The 27159-nt window shown below is 43.1% G+C and overlaps 1 protein-coding gene across 2 annotated transcripts in view; it reads left to right on the plus strand.

Moving 5' to 3' along the window:
* The window catches only part of kcnab1a (potassium voltage-gated channel subfamily A regulatory beta subunit 1a), a 190328-nt gene that overhangs the window by 102534 nt on the left and 60635 nt on the right, over positions 1–27159 (plus strand). For both annotated transcript variants that reach the window (XM_056283409.1, XM_056283410.1), the window contains exon 2: positions 13749–13792. In XM_056283409.1, the coding sequence (XP_056139384.1) occupies positions 13749–13792 (44 nt within the window). The remainder of the gene's footprint in view (positions 1–13748; positions 13793–27159) is intronic.

The raw sequence follows: 27159 nt of genomic DNA on the forward strand, positions 1-27159 counted from the left end.
CTTGAGCAAAGAAGCCCTTGTCAGATGGCAAAACAGTGAAGCTATGTGCAGTAGAGATGGCTAAAGCTTTTGGAGATGATAACATGGCTACGAACTTTGAAACGGTCTCTCTGTCCCATCACACAATGATACGAAGAATTTTTGACATTCAAAATCATGTCGAGGGAAAATTAAAACAAGTCACGCATGACTGCAAGTACTCTCCTTAGCATTGGATGAGCGTATAGATGTGATGGATGTTAGCCAGCTTCTCATTTACACAAGAGCCATTGACAGTTAATTTGAAGTGCACGAAGAGTTATTGAAATTGGTGTCTTTGCATGACACTACCAAGGGCAAGGATGTTTTCCATGATGTTAAAAGTGTTGTAAGTGAGCATGGGGGCGTTGACAAGCTTTCAGCTGTTGTTACTGATGAAACACGATCATTGCAAGGAAGACACACTGGATTTGCCAGGCTCTTCCAACAGAGTGGCATTGACTATCCGATATTGCACTGCATCATACATCAGGTGGGTAACGTTATTTCTAGCTAACTATTAATATAAGTTTATGAATGTGGGTTTTCTTTGTGAGAATTTTTATCATAAGCTAAATTCTATTTCTATATTTCTATTTCTATATTTGGATCTTAGAGGAGGCCCTCTGTGCCAAGACAGTGAACTTCAGCCATGTCATGGATTTAGTTATCAAGGTTACAATCTCATTCAAGGTGGGAACAGGTCTCTCAATCATAGGAAGTTTGTAGCTTTTTTGGATGAAGTGAGTACCGCTTATGGGGATTTACAGATGCACACTGAGATCAGATGGATGAGCCACAGGAAGTGCTTGGAGAGGTTTTTTGCACTGCGCACTGAAATCCCAATGTTCCTGGAGGACAGCATTTGATGTGATACAAGTGCTTACTGCAGTAAACTCAGGGATACAGATTTTCTCTGCGACATGGCCTTCCTTGCGGATATTACCTCGCATCTTAATCACCTTAATATGCAGTTGCAGGGAAAAAGCCAAACTGTGTTGGGTCTCTATGCACACATGAACGAAGCATAAATTAGCCCTGTTCTAAGAAAGCTTTTCATCCAATCATCCAAATTTGGCCCACTTTCCCACCTGTGAGGAGGTGTGCAAAGATGTCCCCAAATGTGAGAAAACATTTCTCAAATACAGAGCAGACCGAAACACTGCAGCAGCTGTTCAAAGAACGCTTTCAAGATTTCCACGCCATGCAGCCATGAACTGCATTATTCACTGACCCCTTCTCTGCTGGTGTCAGTGGGCAACCCCCAGAGTTGCAGCTTGAGCCTTGCGAACTACAGTCAGACCTCTTCTTTCAAGCAAAACGCAATGAGAGAGGAATTTCATTTTGGAGACCACTACCCGAGTCCCGCTTTCCACTCCTCAGGGATTTTGCACTCTGAATGGCCAGCATGTTTGGGAGCACTTAGATCTGCGAGACTAGCTTCTCAACAATGAAGCACATCAAGTCAAAAGAGAGAAACAGGCTGACAGATGAAACTTTGTTCCAGTTCATGCAGATTGGATGCACAAACATTGAAATTAACATTCAGTTTATTGTACGCCAGCAGGAGAGGCCACAACTATCTCATTAAGACAGAACTTTATACTGATCTACCTGTGGGTGAGTTTCAGTGGCTTTCAGTGGCTAAATCTATGTATGAATGTATGAATGTGTGTGGTGAATGGGTGAATTTGAGGCATACATTGTAAAAAAAAGTGCTCTGAGTGGTTGGTAGACTAGAAAAGCGCTATATAAAATGCAGTCCATTTTACATTTTAAATTTTTGAGGTAAATACATGTTTATTTGAAACATGTCATGGAATGGGAGGGCAGAGTAGAAATGCACTACAAACACTAATATTAGTTGCTGCACTTAGTGAGAATGTTAACTTTTGTACCATTATTGAACGATAATTTTTGAGACCCTGTTGCACTGAAATAACGGTATGTCACTCAGGAATGTGGACGTTTTGTTTCTGTGTTAAGCTCATTAAATAAAAATGTCAGTATGATAAACTTTGATTACCAGTATATATTTTATTCTTTTCATTAAATTAGTTGCTATAATTGGTTAAGTGATGGGGTTACAGTACCCCACTGGTGGAAGTGCACAGTCAAAATCTGGCCTTCTGGTAATGAGGATACAATTTTTGTGGCCCTCGCCATCATCAACGTTGCCCATCCAGTGCTAGAACAACTGGCGAATGTAATAAACTACCTGGTAGACTAGGAAACCAGTAGTGTCGGCAGTAGCTGAAGACTTGATTGAGAACCACTGAAGTAGACAAATCAGTTTTGGGTCTGTAGAGGCAACCGGATATATTGGAGGGGTGAGAAGGGAGAGATTTCAGAGGGAACAACAGTAGCAAGGAAAAGACGAGGGTGAGACGGTGAAGTGAAAGAGCCAGTTTAGAGAGAAAGAGGTGGGGGGGGGAAGAGACATCGCTTAACTGGAAAGAAGGGGATCATTTACAAAGATGGTGAAAGAGGTAGACGAAGTTTTTCAGCATTAAGGAAGACGGGCAGAGAGAGTAAAAGGAGAGCTCATCTGGCAGATGGAGGGAGAGGGTAACAATGGCATAGTGTGGAGGAGGGGTTATTAGAAAAGTCATTACTGTCTATCACCTGGCAAATGGAGACATGTTTATGTGGAGATGAATAGACTCATTGATGGAGAAAGCTTGCTCTAGTAGATCTGTTTGGAAAGGGGGCTGCAGGAGCAAAGGTCATATTTCAATAAATCTTTGATGGGGGAAGATTGCTGCTGAATGCATACTGTGTGTGTGTGTGTGTGTGTGTGTGTGTGTGTGTGTGTGTGTGTGTGTGTGTGTGTGTGTGTGTGTGTGCGTTCATGTGTGATTAGTGGCAGGGGTAGATTGTGTGTCTGTTAATAAGCACTGGGATAGTGATAGAGAAGCCATTTGAAATGGCTGCAAAGGAAAGATCATTTTCTCACTTCATCTCCCAAGATGAAAACTGTTTTCTTCCTCTCTCTGTCTCAGTCTCCCCCGTCTCCCCGTCACTTCTATTATGCCTAACAATACTTCTCTTCCGTCAATCTGGTAATCTATTCCTCTGGAGAGCGAATGAAAGCGATGAAAGCTCGGCAATAACCAAGGCAGCTAAACTGATCATGAAATCATATTAGTCCTTTGATTATATCAAACTAAATTATTGCTTTTCTGTTGTGTGTGTGTGTGTGTGTGTGTGTGTGTGTGTGTGTGTGTGTGTGTGTGTGTGTGCTCACGTGCATGTGTGTACTGTTATGTGTGTGCATATGCATTTTTTTAGAACAAGAGAAAATGAAAAGAAAAAGAAGAAAAAGTCCAACAAATAGAAATAATGTCATCCTGGGCTGTACCCATCCTTTAGTCATTTTAAATGTCATTTGAAAAAAGTGCTTTTCTTTATGTCTTTGCGCTGCGTCTATTTTTTTGCCAACACAAGCTGACGGAAACACCATAACGTACCCAGCATCCGTCAGTCCTGGTGAGACTTTTTCCATTCTTCTTGAAGTTTCTATACCATATGCACAGGAAGGATGTTTATTTGCTTCAATCCAGCTCAAGAAAAAACATCTACTTGAATTTGATTATTTTCTGAAATCTTAACCAGTAAGCCAAGACAGGTGGTGCACTGCAGAGTTGGCGGACAACACATTCTCTCAAAGGACAGAGCCACTATCTTCCCATTTAGTCAAATCCCTTTACAGGGGGATTTGGCCATCTATCAGTTCTTCATTTGGCTAGCTGGTCTGTTTCTGTGCTCTGGCTGCCAGCCAGCCTGGACTCTGAGTTTAGCCCTCAAATAGAGCACACCTGTATCATCATCGCTCATGGCCGTGGCCAGGGAACAACAGTAAACTCGTTAATATCTGCTGCATCCACACTGACTCAGCGCCTTCTCAGCCCTCATTTTCAAAATTGTAAAGGATACCCTGACCAAGTGTTGTGTGCTTCTGAAAGTTTTGGTTTGGGTTTTTTTTTTCATGCAAACTTTTTATCTTCCTTTATTTGCATATGATGTCACGAACTACAGATGGAGGGCAGGAAGTGATTTTCTGCATAGGAAGAACTATCACAAACTTTCGAAATGCCTGTTTGGCGTCATTAACTGAGAAACTAAAAGGAGTTTTTAGTTTTTACTGAGTACCAAAAGTTGTTGTTCATGGGGGGAATGTAAGAAATTGACCGAAAACGCCAGGGGGGAAATGGCTTGCGAACCATCGTCTGCAGTCGGGGGGAGCGGAGTCGGATAACGCGCGTGTGTCCATTATCCTTATACTATACTCTGTATAGTATAAGGATAATGTCCAACATATCTTACTTTCTGTTTATACCTTTCTCTCATAATATCGTCTAAACTAGCACAGTTCGGGCTAAACTAGCTCCATCTCTTCCATTCTGCTTTTCACTTCCTGCCCTCCATCTGAATCTCGTGCGTCATCGAAATCACGTGACTGCAAACAAGCTATAGGAAGGATGAGCGTACTTCCTAACAGTGCGAGTTTTTGGATATTGAATTTAAAAGTAATTCTCTTTTCTCGGGCGTCTGGGTAGCATAGCGGTCTATTCCGTTGCCTACCAACCCGTGTTACCTCCGGCTTGGTCGGGCGTCCCTACAGACAATAGGCTGTGTCTGCAGGTGGGAAGCCAGATGTGGTTGTGTCCTGCTCGCTGCACTAGCACCTCCTCTGGTCAGTCGGGGCACCTGTTCAGGGGGGTGGGGGAACTGGGGGGAATAGCGTGATCCTCCCATGTGCTATATCCCCCTGGCGAAACTCCTCACTGTCAAGTGAAAAGAAGCGGCTGGCTACTCCACATGTATGGGAGGAGGCATGTGGTAGTCTGCAGCCCTTCCCTGATCGGCAGAGGGGTGGAGCAGCGGTAATTGGCCGTATACAACTGGGGAGAAAAATCCACAAAAAAACTCTTTTCTAACATATTTATTGACGATATGCAAGTATATTCTGATCTCATGTGCAAAAATATCCCACTCACAAAAGCCAACAGCTCACATAGGTTCATTACCAGAGACCTGAATGTGGCAGCTGGGATATGCTGATCAGCCATTATACTCATGCATTCATGCATCTGATCCTGTTTTCTGGTTACTACTTTTGTTTTGTGTGCAACTTCCATGATTAAATCAGAATATTTTTTGATTAATGCATACAGCTACCTAGATATCCATAACAAGAAGAGCTAATCTATCCGATATATAGTTGAACCTGAAACCTAGTATCTTCAGTCTATGAGTAAACACATGGACAAAGGCACCCTTTCAGTTTTGGGTCTGAATCAGAACTTGAAGATGGTAATCTGGTCCATGAAATAATGTCAACATCACACTGACATGAACGGGGCCCACATGGTCATTTCAGGGTTTGTTCTCCTCACTGTAACACGTATGTTAATCAGTCTAACATGCATGTAAAAATATTGCAGGGCAAGAGATGGAGTCTACACGGTGATCATGTGTTATGGAGATGTAAACCAGGGTATCCAAATTACAATCCAATATCCATGTTCCAAAGGTCTCATAATTATCATGGCCAAATAGATATTCCGATGGTGAAGGACACACGAGTCACATTTTCAGTAATGAATTGTCTCAGGTAACTGATGGATAAATTAAAAACATGAGCTTGAAGGCAGCCATATTGGATACTGTTTAATCAATACACAGAGCTGATTTTGTACATCCTGAGCTATACTTACGTTATCCTTTATTGCGATTTTTTTCTGTTTTTCTTGTTTCTATTTGTTTCTATTTTCTTGTTATCTTGTTAGTTTTTATTTTTTTTCTGTACTAGAGTGTGAGTGTCTGTAATAGGACCCAATTTCCCCTCGCGGATGAATAAAGTATTCTGATTCTGATACAAGCATTTCTCTTTATGCACATATGTATATGTGTATGTTTATGCTTGTGTGCAATCTCATTTTCTTTTCTTTTTTTTTGTAGTAATGGGGACTTCACATACTATTCATAACAATACATTTGGATACAACATGATTCAAACTACTACTGTACTACAGAAGAACTACCGAAAAAGACAACACCTGAGGTTTTGAGACACCTGTCAATTAAGATATAGTCCCCCCCCTTTTTTCTCCCCAATTGTATCTGGCCAATTACGTTACTCATCTGAGCTGTCCTGGTCGCTGCTCCACCCCCTCTGCTGATCCGGGGAGGGCTGCAGAATACCATATGTCTCCTCCGATACATGTGGAGTTGCCAGCTGCTTCTTTTCACCTAACAATGAGGCGTTTTGCCAGGAGGATGTAGCACGTGGGAGGATCATGCTATTCCCCCAAGTTCCCCTTCCTCCCCGAACAGGCGCCCCGACCGAACAGAGGAGGTGCTAGTGCAGCGGACCAGGACACATACCCACATCTGGCTTCCCACCTGCAAACTCGGCCAATTGTGTCTGTAGAGACACCCGACCAAGCCGGAGGTAACATGGGGATTCAATCCGGTGAGCCCCATGTTGGCAGGCAACGGCATAAACTGCTATGCTACCCGGATGCCCCCAATTAAGATATACTTAATTTTGAATCTTTCCTTGCACTTAGATTTACACATGGCAAGTGGCCTAGTGCTAAGAGCTTTTTAAAATTCAGTTTCAAGATGACTTCAGAAAAAGCAGGTTTATAAATGGGGAGGCTGGTGTGGAATACAAAGAACTTTCTGTAAGTGAAGTTCTGGTCAAGTAGAAATGTGCAGAAATGACAAATCACAAAAATTTTCAGACAGACTTTCTTCTCTCCTACAAGCTGATAAATGGGAGTGAAGATTATGGCTTTGCACCTGCTGAAAATGCCAAACTTCTGTTGAAGCTTTGTGTGTGTGTGTGTGTGTGTGTGTGTGTGTGTGTGTGTGTGTGTGTGTGTGTGTGTGTGTGTGTGTGTGTGTGTGTGCGCGCGCGCATGTGCTCAGGTGTGCCTGCACATGCTCAGGTGTGCCTGCACATGCTCAGGTGTGCCTGCCGGTGTGTGTCCACATCAGGCCAGCAGGGCATCAAAAATGAGAACCATAAAATAAAAACAGTTGATGTCGTGCGTCCCCTTCTAACAATTTGATTACAGTCTCCTATCGAAGTAAAAGTCAAACTTTCACTACACTAAAATATTTATTTAGGCTCCTTTTGGTGTGATTGGTAGACTAGAAAAGCACTATATCAAATTCAGTCCATTTACCATTTCTTTTATTTCCTCCATCAAGGAAGGAATGTTTCAGATTCCAATTTTCCAGTGTTTCAAAGACTGCACTTTATTGAACTCCTCAGGGCAAGTTTATTATTCATTGCAAGAAGTAAAAAAGAAATTAATTTAAGTCTTGCACTTAACTTCTTGAAATGTATCACATGTCTACACTCCACAACAGTCAAGTCCAAGTCATTGTTATAAAGTCTGAGACAAGCAGAACCTTCAAAATGCAAACTCTCAACAGAGTCCATACTCGAGAACATCGACGCTACGGCATATTATAAAGTTCAGAAACCATGTCTGTCAGTAATTACAGTAAAAACAGCAACTTTGGCAAAAATCGCAGCTACCAAATGACTCCTGTGACCAGGAAGTCTTTCTATTCTTGCTGCAGGATTTTGTGTTCTCTCCTCTCTGCAATCTCTTTTAGCTCAGGAATATTCTATGGCCTCCTTGCATGCAATGAGATCTCCCCAGTCGCCACAGAAGTCTTGTAATATTCAGGGGTAGGGACAATGAAGGTCATCCAAAACCTTAAAGATCTTTTGTTCCTCTCTCATGCTTCAGTGTCATCACCAACTTAGAAAGTTGCACATCAGAATCAGAATCAGCTCTATTAGCCAAGTGTGTCTATGCACACAAGGAATTTGACTCCGGTTCACTGAAACTTCTAGCATTTGCAGACTCATACAAAATGAGAAAAAAAGAAAACAAACAACAAACAAAAGAAGAAAAAAAAAGAAGAAATAAATGGAACAACAGGACATTGGAGGCAAGCATGTATGCCCAACAGGTATGTTGCTATTATACAGACCTTGGTTATGGCTGAGTAAGCGACAACCTATGCCCATATATTATACCATATTGCTTATATACTATATTACCCATACACATATGTTATTCGTTATTCATCCGTCGCAGCGACAAGGACCATCTAGTCATCCTGTGATGGATGAATGATGAGTTGCACAATGATTAAAGTGAGGAAGAGCTGCACATCATCAACCCCACTCTCTCGTCCGAGACCACCTACTACCAGTAGCAAGACTAAGCGTGATGACTGGCAATGGAGATTGATGCAAATTTTTCCTCAGGGTTTCTTCCTGAAGTCTTTCCCATAGACAAGTAGACAAGCAAGACAGCGGAGGTTTTAAATCAGAGTTTACCTTCTCCTACATGAACTGCCTGACAAGGCTAATGAGCTTCATCTATTATATATACTATATACCATATATATATATATATATACACTACCGTTCAAAAGTTTGGGATCACATTGAAATGTCCATATTTTTGAAGGAAAAGCACTGTACTTTTCAATGAAGATAACTTTAAACTAGTCTTAACTTTAAAGAAATACACTCTATACATTGCTAATGTGGTAAATGACTATTCTAGCTGCAAATGTCTGGTTTTTGGTGCAATATCTACATAGGTGTATAGAGGCCCATTTCAAGCAACTATCACTCCAGTGTTCTAATGGTACAATGTGTTTGCTCATTGGCTCAGAAGGCTAATTGATGATTAGAAAACCCTTGTGCAATCATGTTCACACATCTGAAAACAGTTTAGCTCGTTACAGAAGCTACAAAACTGACCTTCCTTTGAGCAGATTGAGTTTCTGGAGCATCACATTTGTGGGGTCAATTAAACGCTCAAAATGGCCAGAAAAAGAGAACTTTCATCTGAAACTCGACAGTCTATTCTTGTTCTTAGAAATGAAGGCTATTCCATGCGAGAAATTGCTAAGAAATTGAAGATTTCCTACACCGGTGTGTACTACTCCCTTCAGAGGACAGCACAAACAGGCTCTAACCAGAGTAGAAAAAGAAGTGGGAGGCCGCGTTGCACAACTGAGCAAGAAGATAAGTACATTAGAGTCTCTAGTTTGAGAAACAGACGCCTCACAGGTCCCCAACTGGCATCTTCATTAAATAGTACCCGCAAAACACCAGTGTCGACATCTACAGTGAAGAGGCGGCTGCGGGATTCTGGGCTTCAGGGCAGAGTGGCAAAGAAAAAGCCATATCTGAGACTGACCAATAAAAGAAAAAGATTAAGATGGGCAAAAGAACACAGACATTGGACAGAGGAAGACTGGAAAAAAGTGTTGTGGACGGATGAATCCAAGTTTGAGGTGTTTGGATCACAAAGAAGAACGTTTGTGAGACGCAGAACAAATGAAAAGATGCTGGAAGAATGCCTGACGCCATCTGTTAAGCATGGTGGAGGTAATGTGATGGTCTGGGGTTGCTTTGGTGCTGGTAAGGTGGGAGATTTGTACAGGGTAAAAGGGATTCTGAATAAGGAAGGCTATCACTCCATTTTGCAACGCCATGCCATACCCAGTGGACAGCGCTTGATTGGAGCCAATTTCATCCTACAACAGGACAAGAACTGTGCAAGAACTATTTAGAGCAGAAGCAGGCAGCTGGTATTCTATCGGTAATGGAGTGGCCAGCGCAGTCACCAGATCTGAACCCCATTGAGCTGTTGTGGGAGCAGCTTGACCGTATGGTACGCAAGAAGTGCCCATCCAACCAATCCAACTTGTGGGAGCTGCTTCTGGAAGCGTGGGGTGCAATTTCTCCAGATTACCTCAACAAATTAACAGCTAGAATGCCAAAGGTCTGCAATGCTGTAATTGCTGCAAATGGAGGATTCTTTGACGAAAGCAAAGTTTGATGTAAAAAAAATCTTATTTCAAATACAAATCATTATTTCTAACCTTGTCAATGTCTTGACTCTATTTTCTATTCATTTCACAACATATGGTGGTGAATAAGTGTGACTTTTCATGGAAAACACAAAATTGTTTGGGTGATCCCAAACTTTTGAACGGTAGTGTATATATATATATATATATATATATATATATATAGTAGTGTATGGAGATACACACGAAAGCAAATGTTTTTATTACATTACATTACATTACATTACAGTAATTTAGCCGACACTTTTATCCAAGGCGACTTAAAATAAGTGCATTTAACATAGGAAATCAGGAGAACTACTAGTCATCAGAGGTCATAAGTGCATCTAAACAAGCATCTAACAGCAAAACCAGTGCTAAAGTAAAAGTGCAAGAAAGAGATTTTTTTTTAATGAGTCAATACAATAAGTGCTAAGAACAAGTAACAGGGTAGTAGTTCTTAAAGAGGTGAGTTTTCAACCTGCGCCAAACGATGGGCAGCGACTCTGCTGTCCTGACATCAGTGGGGAGTTCATTCCACCACTGTGGGGCCAGGACAGAAAAGAGCCGTGACCGGGTCGATCGGCAGCAGGGGCCTCTGAGCGACAGGGCAACCAGGCGTCCCGAGGCAGCAGAGCAAAGTGGTTGGACGGGGGTGTAGGGCTTGATCATGGCCTGGAGATAGGAAGGAGCTGTTCCTTTCACTGCCCTGTAGGCTAGCACCGGAGTCTTAAACTGGATGCGAGCAGCTACTGGGAGCCAGTGTAGGGACATGAGAAGGGGAGGTGTGTGGGAGAACTTAGAGCGGTTGAACACCAGACGAGCTGCAGCTTTCTGAACAAGCTCCAGAGGTCTTATGGCCGACGCTGTGACGCCAGCAAGGAAGGAGTTGCCGTAGTCCAGATGGGAGATGACCAGAGCCTGGATGAGCACCTGTGCCAGCTCGTCGGTGAGGAATGGGCAAATCCTCCTCATGCTATAGAGGCGAAATCTGCAGGAGCGAGCAACCGATGCAACGTTTTCAGGAAACGACAGTTGGTCGTCCAGGATCACACCCAGATTCCTCACAGTCCGAGTTGGCGTCACCACGGTGTTGTCAATGGTGATGGCCAGGTCTCGGTGCTTACTTTTATTTGCTGTAATATGTATTTTATGTTTGACCTCTGACCCTCGATGTCTATTGGTTGTGTAAATGTACGCGCGCCACTGGTGCGCGCCCTTGGAAGAAGACGGAGCAAGAGGGTGACTCGTGTTTTCTTGCCTGCTTAACGCAGTCGTTTTGTAATGATCCTACGGTCTAGCAAATAAAAGAGGAAGACCAAGATACACCTTGATCATTGTATAATTCAGTTATCCTGTAGATGCACGACAAATTTTGGCGACGAGGATGGGATTTTCCTCTATTTTTATGTGCAACGGGTTGCTCCCGTCTTGACCGGTAATTTGTGAACGATGCTAGCAGCTTAGCAGCCAACGTACACGATGGCACTGTATAGTACAGATATAGGACTGCAGTTCGACGAAACGGCAGAAACCTAAGACGATTATGAAGACAGGCTTATGCAATTCTTGTCTTCTAACAAAATTGAGCAAGATAGGAGAAGAGCCGTATTTTTGTCCGTGGTTGGACCGAAGAATTTTGCCTTGCTAAAGGACTTGATATCACCGAAAAAGTTCAGTGAAGTTGCTTTTGCAACCTTGCTACAGACGTTGCGGGATTTTTACACGCCAAAGAAGAACGTATTGGCGGAAAGATTTGCTTTTGGAAGCCGTCGACAACAGTCTGGAGAGACTTTTGCTGATTACATTGCTAGCTTGAAAGGATTAGCTTCTACATGCAATTTTGGCGCGAGCCTCGAGGAGCAGCTCCGAGATCAGTTCGTGTGTGGGACATCTAACGAAGCCCTGCGCCGGAAGTTACTGAATGCCGCCATTGGCGAGGGATTTACATGGCAAAAAATGGTGGAATTAACGAACAATTCCGAATGCACGAATTCTGGATTAGAAAGCATGCAGAAGGGACAGTCATCTGTGCATATGCGAGCGGATCATGTCGGAGTGCGGAGACACCGAGAGCCCAGGACTGCGCGGAACCAGAGGGAGGTCAGCAACAGCCACCAGGACTGCTACAGGTGCCTCGGCAAAGGACACGGACCGGGGAGCTGCCGCTTCAAAGACTTGCAGTGTCGCGGATGTGGAAAGAACGGACATCTGGAGCGAGCCTGTCGGAACAAGCGCACCAACGCCGGTAGGGACCAAGGGATGCGGTCTGCTGGACATTCGTCTGCCCACCCACCTCAGACCAAAGGCAGCCCGGAGGTGAACTTTGTGGACCAGGCAGACGCAACTCGTGAACCGGACTCAGGGACTGATTCTGAACAGCGATCTGATATGAGACTGTATTCCCTAAAGACTGAGTGTGAATATGTGAAACCTTACAAGGTGATGGTAAAATACAATGGTGTTAGGATGTACATGGATGTAGATACCGGGGCAGCAATGTCAGTTATCTCAGAGAGCCTGTACAAATCGAAAATGAAAGGGTCGAAATTGCATTCATGTGACGTTACATTGAGAACATACACAGACCAACCGTTAACTTTGTTGGGTAAAATCCTAGTGAATGTGCAATGTGAGAAGCAGCATTTACAGCTACCCTTGCTAGTGGCCCGTGGTAAAGCGCCGGCGCTGATAGGGCGTGATTGGATTCGAGTGCTCAACTTAGATTGGTCAAAAGTGAATCGCGTTGCCGCATCTGACCCAGTGGAGCAAGTGTGCTCAGAGCACAGCAGATTTCAGCACAGAGCAAGGCCGTGCAAAAGGCGTCACTGCAACCTTGCGTGTATCACCGGATGCTATACCAAAATTTTGCAAAGTGAGGCCAGTGCCTTATGCATTGCATGAAGCCGTGGATAAAAAGTTAATCAAACTCGAACAACAGGGAATTATCTCTCCTGTGCAGCATAGTGAATGGGCTGCACCGCTAGTGTGCATTCCCGAAAAAAGATGGATCAGTGCGCATTTGCGGAGATTATAAGGTGACGGTAAATCAGTGCCTTGATGTAGATCAGTACCCACTTCCAAAACCGCAAGATTTATTCTCCACTTTAGCCGGTGGAAAGCAGTAATAGTTTTCACTATTTTCCCTCTTGCTTTTTTGTGTTTTCTTAGCTACCACATCCAGTATAGTTATTTTCCCCTCTCCAATCACCAGTGGGCTAACATTTGGTCCAATGTTTGATATTACCTCCCTCATGTTTTTATCCTTGAGTTTGCTCTGTCTGCCTCACTGCCAGTCCTAGATCTTTGTTTTCTGCTCATTTGAGAGAAACACAAAAAGGCAGTGACTATTATATTCATGCATACTTTTTCTCACTCGTGTATACACACACGCGCGCACACACACACACACACCTGCCTGGGCATGGTGATTGAGGGTTGGCAGCCTGGCTTTGCCATCCTGAGTGTCAGGTGTGTCAAAAGCCAGAGTGTGGAATCCAATTTCCTCACACAGAAATCAGGCAAACGGAGGGCCTGTCAACCCGTGAAGTTATTACCCAAAGCAAGGCAATATACCCCTTGTAAAGATGAAAGACCCACTTGGTATTCACTTGATGGTTAGCTGTCTTGATGTCATGCAGCTAGCTGTCAGTCACCTCTTTCACTGTAGCGTCAAAATCTATTTTGTTCTTCTCCTGTGGACTGGGGTTGTGTGTGTGTGTGTGTGTGTGTGTGTGTGTGTGTGTGTGTGTGTGTGTGAACAAATGTGTGTGCTCGTTTTCTAGAGTTGTGCATGATCTTTCCCCTTCTTTTTTTTGTCTCCACAGGAACCTTGGCAAGTCAGGACTCAGAGTATCATGCTTGGGACTGGGTAAGTAAAAGACTACACCATCCTAGACTCTATTGCCCACAATACATTTCTCCATCTATCAAACCCATGTAAACACATCAAGGGGCGGGGGGGGGGGGGTAGCATAGCGGTCTATTCTGTTGCCTACCACCATGGGGATTGGTGGTTCATGTTACCTCCAGCTTGGTCGGGCGTCCCTACAGACACAATTCACCCTTCGCTAAGGCCCACCCCCCTTAGTTACTGTTGCTAAGTCCGTAAAGCTTTAACATTACCAAGAAATACCATCACAGTTAACCGGCTGCATGAAAGTGGTTTTCAACGTATGCTGTCTACCCAGCTTTTTTCAGACTGAGAAACATTGATCATTCCAGAGCAGTGTGTTTCTCTCAAGATTACCAATTTATTATCGTGGATAACCAAACAAAATAAACACAGCAATAGTGGGAAGTAAAGCTGTTGGTGCTGCCACAGCTGGAGAGGATTGCTGGAGGAGACAGCATTTCACTCAGAAAACACTATGTGTGTAAAGCAGTATGTGTGTGACATGACATGACATCATATGATGTGTGTTAGGATACAGCCTGATAAGATGTGATATGATATACGGCCTTGTTGATCTCTAAAGGAACTCTTTATCTTCTGTTTTTTCTTACTTTACAATGTGTACAAGGTCAAGAACACCTAAGATCCAGATGTCACATCACAATATCACATGTGCAGTATTTCATAATGATGTTGTGATGCTGCGTTTGCTTACAAAGCATGACTTTTACCTTTCGATACCTTTCGAAAAACCATTGTAATCAGAGGTTGGTAGACATTGAAAAACCTGCATTTAAATGTATTTTATTTATAGTATCATAATTAGGTTACATCAAATATGTAAAAAAGGCCCGAGGAAGGACAAAACTGAAATAGAGTAAAATTAATTTATAAATGTAAATTAGGCTGGGAATCAGACCGTTCAGCAAAGCCTATTTTGAAATTATGCAGACAAATCCATTATGGTAAGTATTCATGTTCCCTTCGATAACAAGCAGGGGTTTTTACACAGAAACACACACACACACACACACACACACACACAAACACACCGCATACATTTCTCTTGGTTAAGTAAAAGTAGACAGACGGGCACGTGTGTGTACACTGTGTGTCTTTGTGTGAATACATGTGTATGGTGCGTGCATGTGTGTGTGCATGTGTCTGCTGTGTGTTTACTTGCTCTGGCTCACTCTTCCTTCCCAGCAGCAAATGCAGTGTTTAATAAGGTAAGAGCACATGTAAAGCAGCACAGTGGCCCAGTGGTTACTGCTGTCGCCTCACAGCGAGAAGGTCCTGGGTTCAAACCCTGGGTTTGTCCAACCTTGGGGGTCATCCCAGGTCATCCTCTGTGTGGAGTTTGCATGTTCTTCCCGCGTCTGTGGTGGGTTTCCTCCGGTTGTTCTGGTTTCCCCCACCATCAAAAAGACATGCATGTTAGGGTTAATACTCCTGTCTGTGCCCCTGACCGAGGCAATGGCGAAAAGAACTGGAGTTGGTCCCCAGGCGCTGCATGGCGGCTGCCCATTGCTCCTAGCTACACAGCTAGGATGGGTTAAATGCAGAGCATACTTTCCCCACGGGTATCAATAAAGTATATAACAATATAAATAAATAAATAAATCAAGCAAGCATTTGCTGAAATAGAAAGCTTGCAGCGTTACACCTTGTCCTGGTTTACACCTTGTGAGAGAAGGGAGAACCTCTGTTTGGGGGTCAAACGGTAAAAGTAGAATTGAAAAGGGTGGTAATATGCACAATGAGCCAAGAATAGGAGAATAACAAGCTTTTTTGTGCTGCTAAAGTGAAAAGGAAATTACACCTGTAAAGATATTTGCATTGGATGACTCTCACAATGATCCTGTCCTTTAAAAGAAAAGTTGCATCACAGGTTTCTCCTCTCTTGTTAGCTCTATCAAAATAGTTTCTTTCAACCAAATTTTAGACTTGGTTTAAAAATGACATGGCTGACATTGTCGATAAGATTGTAAAAGGTGAGCAAAAGTTGCACTGTAAGGGTTTTACATTTTGTCTAACACTGTTATAATAACACATTGCCAGGACAGGGATGTATAGGTGTGTGTGTTGAATTGCAACTAGTTTTCATTGATTCAAGTGAAGGCGTGAGTGGTGAGGTTTATCATTCTGTTTTGTGCCCCCTCATTTTATACCTGACCACACCAGAGTTATCCGACACCCTGTAGCAGCAGTAAGTATAAGACTGCTGGGTAAAACTACAAGAGCACCAAAAATGGTGGCCAAATACTACTTTTGGTGCATCAAATCATATTATATATGAAATATCAGTACATATTATTCATATGTACTGAATATGGAGCTATCAGGGAATAGGAAAAAAGGAGGCCAAAGAGCAGGTTTATGGATGTGGTGAGGGAGGACATGCAAGTGGCTGGTGTGACAGAGGAAGATGCGGAGGACAGGAAGAGATGGAAACAGATGATCCGCTGTGGCGACCCCTAACAGGAGCAGGCAAAAGTAGTAGTAGTAGTAGTAGATATTATTCATATATTATATACATAATACATTTGGTGCAATGTATGGTAACTTTCTGCAAGGGAAAAAAATGAGACCGCAATTGTCTTTAGACAGAAGATCGCCATGTAGGTAGCTCAGATTTTTACAGTACAGCGTCTGGAGCGTCTTAGTCCCAGGTGGAACAGGGTAGACGGAGAAGTCTGGCACTTCCGCCACTATGGGGCCCGAAGTCACAAGCTAGACTTTTCTCTTCTGTAGTTCCCCGGTGGTGGAATGAGTTACCAAACTCCATTCGATCTGCTGAGTCCCTCTCCATCTTTAAGACGCAAAAGACACAGCTCTTTCACCAACACCTCCACACATGATAGTATTACTAAAAATACAAAAAAAGAATTGGCTTCTGTGTACCCTATGCGTTGTCTTGGTGCACTGCCTGTTGACAGCTATGTCCTATCGGGCTTGAACCTAGTTTTTTGGGACTTAGTTGTGTTGTCGCCTCCTGACTAGATCCTTGCTTGTGTTGTATTAACTCTCAGATGTGCGTCACTGTGGATAAAAGTGTCTGCTAAATGAAATTATAACATTGTAACGTTGTAAGTCTGACTCTAACTGGCCGAGCTGTGTGGTGGAGAGAAGGTCAGCTTAATGCCAGCTGCCTGCCACATGCTGTGCCTAAGGCAGGCCAGCATGTGGCCTGACATTGGCCAGGCAGAGGAGGCGAAAGAAAACAGAAGAAAAAGGAAAAGAAAGGGGGCGCCTCCGTAGCCAAATGGTTACAGCTTACAGCGTGTGCCACATGGTCTAAACGTGCTGGTTCGAATACAGCCAGCGACCTTTATTGCAAGTCATACCCCCCCCCCCACTCTCGTTCTCGCTCTCCCCCATTTCCTTTCTAACTCCACTGTCGCTATCCAATAAAGATACAAAATACTGAAAGAAATCTTGAGAAAAGGAAAAGAAAGACCAGAGGAGACAGCAGATAGTAAATGGTGTTTCACCTGGAGAAACGGTGGCAACTGAATGAAGATAATATGCGTTTGTGTGTGGGTGTTTAGTTAATTATTTGCCCTTTCAAAAACTATTTAACAAGCGATTAGGCATTATTGTAGGTTGATCCACTGGCGACCCCTAACGAAAGCAGCCGAAAGTTGTAGATCATAACAACATAAACAAGAACACGCGCACCCACATGTGCACATGCATGCACACACATAGGCGGGTGCTGTGCTGCAATCCGCAATAGATGAAAGAAAAAATATAACATGAAAATGTAACTCCGTATATCAGCCTTGGTTTTAACTACTGCCCCTGAGAGTTATGCTAATGTATATCACAGATACAGAGCTCAACACTTTTTACAAAATTGTGTGTTGTTATTAAAGAGTTTAATGTATTTATGCATGTTCAATGATCCAGGTAAGAAAATCAAAGAAAGCCGAATCAGTTCGTCTGGACACAGCGTTTATTGAGAGAAACGTTTCATCACTCATCTAAGTGACCTCTTCAGTCTCAACTGACTGCAGGTATCCCCACCCTTTATAAACCATACAGTTGCATAACGACTGAAACCAACAATCAGTTTCATATGCAAGTAGGCATGACTCTTAGCAAGAGTTTCAATGGCCATGTGTACTATTCAAAGAGGATTTGGGAATGGTTGCAATCACAGCATTGTAAGATGGCAACAGATGTACTCTTAGCCCCCCCCCCCACACCCCCATCCCGGTTCAGGGATGGTCATTCCCGCTTCACATACATGGCCTCTTTGACTCTCTGTTCAAACCAGCGTTCCCCATATCAAGGATGTGCACATCCTCATCCTTGAAAGAGTGGCCACTGGCCTGTAGATGGGTGTAGGTGGGTCATGCCACTGTATTGTTTATAAGGGTGGGGATACCTGTAGTCAGTTTAGACTGAATAGGTCACTTAGATGAGTGATGAAATATCCATCCGTCCATTATCCAAACCGCTTATCCTGCTCAGGGTCACAGGGATGCTGGAGCCTATCCCAGCAGTCATTGGGCAGCAGGCAGGGAGACACCCTGGACAGGCCGCCAGTCCATCACAGGGCTGTATCTGTCAGTAAACACTGTTTCCAGATGAACTGATTCAACTTTCTTTGATAAAGAGTTTTACGTTTTCAGAGCTTTTCACTGCATTTGCTGCCTGTTCAGACAACTGTGTTTATGTGAATTTGTTACGAAGGGAGCAATACAAGATCAATGTCTTAAGTTTGTAGTTGAAAGTAGGCCTAATATTGACTGAACATTTTCAAGTAATAGCTAATATTACATTTTATTTACATCATATTCTGACTGGATGCTGAACACTGACTTTAGCTCATCTGAATCGTGTTTTTTGCTAACAAACAACCCAGAAAAGCAAGTTGACACATCAGACGCACTTCCAAACATGTATCAGAAGACTGATTTGTTTGAGCGGGTTAAAGGTGATGGAGAACGTCTTACTTGCATCTCCATTGATGGTGTTTCTGTGAAATCCTACCTCAATGAAACTGCATTGGTAATACCAAGTGGTAGAATATGAGGGAGAGACTAAGAGAGAAAAATGGGGGGGGTGCCGAAAAAATTATAATTTCCCAATTTTCCTACCAATGAAGATTACAATAGGTAAAAAAAAAACACACAAAATATGTAATGTCTTAGAACAGCATACATATATTTTTATGGTTGCAAACATTTTTGAGAGGGGTCACAAACTGCCTGCCCCCAAACGGTACAACTAAACATGGTTCTGTCAGGTTCACGAGGTGCTTCGCATCTAAAAAGTCATTCTATGACTGCACATTAATGCAGTAGCTATGTTTCCATTAATTGTTTGGCAAATGTTTTAACAGTTGTCAAAAGAAAATCAGAATCATATTTATTGGCCATGTAGGTTTGCACAAACATGGAATTTGGCTCTGGTTTGGTGGCTCTCTCACTGTACTTTACATAGAATAACAACACTACAACACAACAATCTTCAGATATATACACAAGGATTGACTATATACAGGCAAAATAAGAGGTGGTAACATGCAATAGTGCAGAGAATATATCAGAGATGCTGAAGTAGATGTTAGCAGGTTACTTACATACATGCCTGAGGTAGATGGACATGACAGAGCCTACCAGTATATGTACAATGTACAGTGCAGTATATACAAAATGGTTGGATTTATTGACAGTGTTAAGCGTTCATTTGAATGACAGCCTGCGGAAAGAAACTGTTTTTATATCTGGTTGTTTTGAAGTACAGTGCTCTGTAGCACCTACCAGAGGGGATGAGTTGGAACAGGTTGTGACCAGGATGTGATGGGTCTGCAGTGATGGTGCCGGCCTGTTTCCTGAGTCTGGAGGTGTATAAGTACCGAATGGAGGGCAGGTTTGCACCAGTGATTTTCTCTGCAGAATTAACTGTCCGTTGGAGTCTGTCCCTGTCCTGTTTGGTGGTCGAACCAAACCAGACAGTGATGGATGTGCAGAAGACAGACTGAATTATTGCAGTGTAGAACTGAATCAGCAGTTCCTGAGGCAAGTTGAACTTGTACATCCTCTGCTTGGCCTTTTGGTGATTGTGTCTATGTTGGAGGCCCAGCTTAGGTTCTAGGAGATTGTGAAACCCAGAAATCTGTAGGTTTTCACCGAAGACACCGTGCTGTTGAGTATGGTGAGGAGGGGGGGCAGTGTGTGTGTGTGGGGGGGGCTCCTCCTGAAGTCCACTGTCATCTCCACTGTTTTGAGTGTGTTCAGCTCCAGGTTGTTATGGAGCTGATCAACCTCCTGTCTATATGCAGACTCATCACTGTCCCGGATAAGGCCAATGATGGTTGTGTGTCATCCGCAAACTGACTGAATGTGAATCAGTGTGTTCCTTCCATCTCAACCAAAGAGCTCCACATCACTATATTGTAGCATTGGACCATTTTGGTGTTTAGGCCTCTGCTCTGACATCTTAATTAGATCACCAAATGTAGGACCAACGGGAAAGGTAATGACAGCAACTAAAAATCTGGCTGACGATACAATAGAAAACTAAAATAGGACAGATTAGGGCAACTGTGTATGAAAAGCTAATATTCATGGCAACCACCAAAAAAAGGAGTGAAGTGCACAATTATGTACAGCTTGCGCTAATGCTGCACAGGCCTATGGGGGTCCGAGGCATGCCCACCCCGGCACACTATAATATTCTGAAGAAAAATAAAAGTGAGTGTTTTTGGAGAGTTGGAGGACTGTAGGGACAACCTGTCCATTGACTATTTAACTATGTGGTGTTCTGCCAGTGGCGGCATGGTGGTGCAGTGGTTAGCGTGGTCGCCTCACTCCAAGAAGGTCCTGGGTTCGAGCCCCAATGTATTGTTTTTGGTATTAAAACTTGAAAATTGCAAAATGGTGGTCAGATAGTGTGCAAGTTTTTAAGTTCCAAACCTGTGGGTAACCTTATAATGGCTGAATACGTCATCAGTTATTCATGGCACGTTTCCATTACACTTTCCCTCAAGCTTGTATAGAAACCTTTTGTGATATTGAGAATTTTTACATCGGAATTTGTTTTCCATTTCCATTTAGCTTTTCTCATTCTCTACTTACAAAATCACACAAACACACATGATGGAGACACTAGCTGTTGTCCCCCCTTGACTTTTCACAAGTGTTTATGGAGTTGAGGGAATTTTTGCCCGTCATTGTATAATGTCTTAACATCAAGGCAAAACTCAGGATATAGCCTTTAATTGTAAAAGTACACACCACACTCTTGGACTGTAAAAGTTTCTTCGCAGGTGTGAATATGGAGGAAAACAGTCTGGTTTTACGCTGAACAAAGAAAATCTAAGTCATATTGAATGAAGATTGATTGGACAGAAATAAGGTGAACATTTATATTTAGGAATTCATTGTTGTAGCTCCATCCCCAAGAACTGACCAAGGGGGTGTAGCCTTGCCGACTGGTGTAACATTGCAGCCGAGGTGCCCTTGTGCAAGGCAGGGATCCCAATTCTATGACTTTTTTTGATGATGATGATGTCCATTTGTGTATCAGGGCTAAATATTTGTTTATCTAACAGGAATGTGTGGGAAGTCAGCTGGAGAGATTAACCGATTATTGTCTTTGAAATGTGTAAGGAAAATCATATGTTGTATCTAGATGTTGAAATATATCTGTATTATTGTACTGTAGGCTATCGCTAAACAGTAAATGAGGAAATTGTCTACCAAAGGAAAGTTTGGGTGGGTACTAACCTCATTGCCCATGTGTCAAGCCCCGTCCTCCACCGCTCTGCTGATGTGCTTTATGTTGAGCTCATTGGCTTCATGCTAATATATGTGAGCAGTTCTACGAGGCGAATCAATTCGTATTCCACACATGCAGCCATTATCAGACCTGCCTCAACCGTCCGAGAGATGAAAAGGATGAAAGAGGGAGGTGCTGAGAGATTAAAAAATGAGTGAAAAGTAGTTGAGGAGATAGGACAAAAGAAAGCAACAGAGGGAAGAAAGGGGGGGTGATGATGAGAGGGGCTGCAGAAATATGATCTCTGTTTTATCATACTTGCCCCCCCCCCCGTTTTCCCTCTCCCTTTGGATCCTTAATCTTCTCTCAGGAAAGACAGGGGAGGAGAATACAGGGTGAGGAAAAGGGGTGTAAAGAACTACAGAGATATGACCTTTTCTATACTCTTCTTTCCCTCTGCCATCGCTCTTTCTCTCTCTTCTTTTATGTTTTCTCACCATCCCTCTCTCCTTCTTCAGCCAAAGTACTGTCTGCTTTTGTAAAACTCTCTCAACTCCCCCACCCCTTGATTTCTTTCCTCTCTTTTTTCACATCCCCTCCTTCTCTGTGATGTTATGTTATTGATCTCTTTCCTCGATGCTCCGCTGTCTTCCTTCGTCTTTCCCTCTCTGACTCTGTCCTCCTGTGTAATTGTTTTCCCTGGGCCCATCTGCTGGTGCAGACAGCTTGTTATCAGGTTAAGGAGGTTAGATGGAGGGCAGCTCTGTTCTGAGGCAAGATGAAAGGGCCATTCACACATACAGACATTAGTTACTCAACACACACTCGCACACACTCACACACACACACACACGTCCTGATTTCTGTGAGTAAAAGATGTTCTGAGACCAACATTTGACATATTTACCTTGCGCTGACCCAAACCCAACCCTATATTTGTAAGGTGAACCTGGTTAGATAAAGCAGTTAGGGACAGAAGTTAGGGACAAAATATCAGAAAACTTCTTTCACTTTCAAAGATTGTAAGGACTGCAAAAACATGCGTATGCACATAGATACAGCACAAACGTATGCATAGTCATACGATTTCAACAAACACACAAAATCACGCCAAAATAGACGTCACCCCAATAGCTACCCCCTTAGATATGTTAGTATGGTCTTCCTATTGACTTTTTGTGTTAAAGCTACACTATGTGGGGTCCGCGGTGGTGTAGCGGTCTAAGCATCGGCTTTTTGTTGATGCAGTTGCCCACTGGGGACTGGGCTTCGCGCCCCGGTCTCGTCAGATCCGACTATGGCCGGACTCGATGAAGCGGCAATCATTGGCAACGCTGTCTTCGGGAGGGGGACGGAGTCGGCTTGTGTTCGTCACGTGAATGCGTCTCTGTGTGTGTTGGAAAAAACAGTGGTTCGGCCTGGAGTCGCCTTGTCACGAAAGTGGGGAGGCGGTCTCCTTCGAGACTGCCGGCCAGAGAGATGCAGTTGGCGAACACATGCAGTACGAGGGTGGGTGTTTGAATTAAAATAGGGATCGATCGGCCACTAAATTGGGGGAAAAAAGGGAAAAATCAGAAATAAATTTATATTAAAAAAAAGCTACACTATGCAGGTTTTGCACAGTAGCGATGCTTCTTGCCTGTGAGCTGTACTTCCTCGTACTTCCTCAGTGCTTCTAATGTATTACACTATTAGACTCTCTCTGTTGCTGACAATGGAGGGGACATATACTACATGACATGCAAGAAGTCTGAGTGGGCTGGTCGCACCAGACCACCTGACACACTAGCAGCAATATTACTTGGTGTGTCAAATCACCAGAGGTGGTAATCTTTTCTGTATAAACTCAAGAACAATTCATTCAGTCATTCAGTCAGTCATTCATTCATTTGTTCATCATCCAAGCCACTTATCCTTACTCGGAGTCATGAGGATGCTGGAGCCTATCGCAGCAGTCATTGGGCGGTGGGCGGGGAGACACCCTGGACAACACCGCCAGTCCATCACAGGGCCAACACATATATATACACACACACACACATTCATACCTAGGGACAATTTAGTACGGCCGAGTCACCTGACCTACATGTCTTTGGACTGTGGGAGGAAACCAGAGCACTGGAGGAAACCCACACACACACTGGGAGAACATGCAAACTCCACACAGAGGACAACCCGGGATGACCCCCAAGGTTGGACTATCCCAGGGCTCGAACCCAGGACCTTCTTGCTCTGAAGCGACCACACTAACCACTGCGCCACTGTGCCACTCAAGAACAATTATTTAATGAAAAAAATGCATAGTATAGTTTTAAGTAAGCAGTTGTCAGCTATATATATATGTGTGTGTGTGTGTATATATGTATATCTATATCAACACGGATACAGGAAAAAAGATTTTAATGCATAGCAGTACAGGCATTTCGTGCGTCTCGCACTCATCAGCTGCTAATCATAAGCTGCTAATTAGCAGCTGATGAGTGCGAGACGCACGAAACAGGCCTGTACTGCTATGCATTCAAATCTTTTTTCCTGTATCCGTGTTGATATTCCACTCCTCATTAGTCGAGCACTCAACCCCATTGACGGTTTCGGAAAAAAACGCTATGTATATCGTCACCTTCTTAAAATAATGGCCTAAGTCATATTTTCAAGTTTTTCAAGTTTTTCTTAATCATTTCACACAAAAAGTTTGACAATATATGACTATTGACATACAAATATATTCTATATTTGTTTCAGTTCTGTTTTTTGAAAATCTTGAAAATATGACTTAGGCCATTATTTTAAAAAGGGGATCATATATATATATACAGGATCATATATATATTACAGGATAAGAGGATTGCTAGAGTTTCTTTTTTCCAATCCTGAGCCATGTGATAGACAGGGACACAATTACTTTTTCTTCCTTGAGCACATAATTACTGGACTACTACACAACCCTGGTCATTTTCTTGCCTCTGAATGCACTCTGGACTGTTGAAACTCAACTCTGAAATCTACTGTGCCTGGCAATTCCAGCATGTTGTTCATACAGTATAAGAGCCAATTTAACATTAATTTGTTCTTGTCGTCTTCATTTCATATTCAGAAATACCATTGTTTTTTGCAGATTGTGTTACATGCAAATGAAAGTGATACATCTGAGTCATGATTTTTTTTAGTTGTCTGTCAACAGTATGCAAACTCTTAAGTTAGTAAATTGGGTTTGCTGAAGCTGAATTGAGGAAAGCCAAAGTGATGATGACAGATCAGAGTGTGTGTGGACAAAATGTATGATCGTAATATGGCATGACCTGCAAAGTTTTTCCTGCTGCGTAAACAATCTGCTGCACCATTGCAGTTGCACTACTCTGGTAAATCCACCTCATTGATCGGCTGCAGGGTAATTTGCATTGGCCTCATTTTATGGTCAATACGCACTCCTTAATGCAGCGTGCTAGTCACAACGATGCTAATTAGTTGAGTAAGTGGAAGAATGAAGCATGTGTGTGTATGTCTGTGTGTGTGTGTGTGTGTGTGTGTGTGTGTGTGTGTCTGTCCCTGTAAATTGGGCGAGACAAAACGACACAATCGGAATGCAGAAATATTTGTTGAGCAACGGTATAATCTGAACCATCAGCACTCTGCAGGAGGCCATTTATCATCATTTTTCTGCCTCCTTCTCAGTATCTCAACCGCACAGATGCAGCTGTCAGACGAGTGCCAATTTTCACTATGCTACACACACACACACACACATAGAGTGTACAAGTGCGAGTCCTACTTTTTCCATTGTTGCTGCTTACTCTAATGGGATTGTTCCAGTACAAATGTTGGATAGGCACTGGGAAGACAGGGATTTTCAACAGCTTTCAGGAAAGTACTAATGCAATATAGCAGCAGGTGAATCGATGTTTGGTTTCTCCCTCTTTACTATACCAACACACTTTTCTTAGTTTCTTCTTATTCATTTTCTCCCTTCCACCTTTGGTTTTGTTTTTTTGTTTGTTGTTGTTGTTTTTTATTTTTTTTTTGCATTTGAATCACAACCTTTTGGGCTTTCCTGTCATACCAGATACATGCAGTTGATTCAAACATAGCCACAAACCTTTTTCCTGTGTCTCTTATGCTCCCTACCTTGTCGCTTTGCACTTTTAACCTTGCATGCTATAAATGGAGACCCAAGGTGATCTACCCTAACCTTTATGCTGAATAATGCTTCAAAACTCCTCTGCAAGACAACTGCCTCCAGCTATACATCAATAGCCAAAACATTAAAACCACTGACAGGTAAGTGAATAACAGTGATTATGTCATTACAATGGCACCTGTCAAGGGGTAAGGTATATTAGCCAGCAAGTGAACAGTCAGTTCTTGAAGTTGATGTACTCGAAACAGGAAAAATGGGCAAGCGTAAGGATCTGAGTGACTTTGACAAGGGCCAAATTGTGATGGCTAGATGACTGGGTCAGAGCATCTCCAAAACGACAGGTCTGTATGTAGTGGTCAGTACCTACCAAAAGTGATCAAGGAAGGACAACTGGTGAACTGGCGACAGGGTCATGGGCACCCAAGGCTCATTGATATGCATGGGGAGCGAAGGCTAGCCCATCTGGTCTGATCCCGTAGAAGAGCTGAGACGTTCATGCTGGCTATGATAGACAGGTGTCAGAACACACAGTGCGTCACAGCTTGTTGTGTATGGGGCTGTGTAGACACAGACCGGTCAGAGTGCCCATGATGACCCCTGTCCACTGCCAAAACCACCTACGATGAGCATGTGAGCGTCAGAACTGGACCATGGAGCAATGGAAGAAGGTGGCCTGGTCTGTGGAATCACATTTTCTTCATCATCATGTGGACGGCTGGGTACGTGTGCGTGGTTTATCTGGGGAAGAGATGGCACCAGGATGCACTATAGGAAGAAGGCAATCTGGTGGAGACAGTGTGATGCTCCTGACAATGTTCTGCTGGGAAACCTTGGGTCCTGGCATTCATGTGGATGTTACTTTGAGACACATGCCACCTACCTAAACATTGTTGCAGACCAGGCACACTGCTTCATGGCAGCGGTATTCCCTGATGGCAGTGGCCTCAGGTGGTTTTAATGTTTTGGCTGATCGGTGCATCTCTGGATGAGATCCAGATTGTTGCTACAGTGCTTATATCGATTAGAGACTTTTTTTGTTTTGTCTTAGATGTATTAGTTGCTGTAAAATGGACTGTAGCCATTGTGGTTGATGGGTTTAAGAGGGGAAATGTGTGTGTTATCTGATGGGACAAGATAAGACAGAGAAGGGTAACACTTATAGTGGTGGTACGTCTTTTGATGTCGAAATCAATGTAACTTAGATGTAGAAATCGATGAAACAGGAAGCAATCTGGTAGGCTGGCTAGACGATCAAACAGTTCTGAGGTGCAAAGGGTTGTCTGCCTGTGTGTGTGTGTGTGTGTCTAACTATTGTGAGTTGAGTCTGAAGCTGAAGAGTTTTGATTCTCCTTCAACATCTCATTCTCTCTCCAAATCATCTCCTCTTTGCTGACAGGAACAACTGATCTGAAAACAGCTGAAGCCAAATCATGTCTGAATTCAGCACCACGTTCTGTACATACCTTACAGTTAA

The sequence above is a fragment of the Lampris incognitus genome, chromosome 7 (assembly GCF_029633865.1).
Source record: "Lampris incognitus isolate fLamInc1 chromosome 7, fLamInc1.hap2, whole genome shotgun sequence".
NCBI classification, from domain to species: domain Eukaryota; kingdom Metazoa; phylum Chordata; class Actinopteri; order Lampriformes; family Lampridae; genus Lampris; species Lampris incognitus.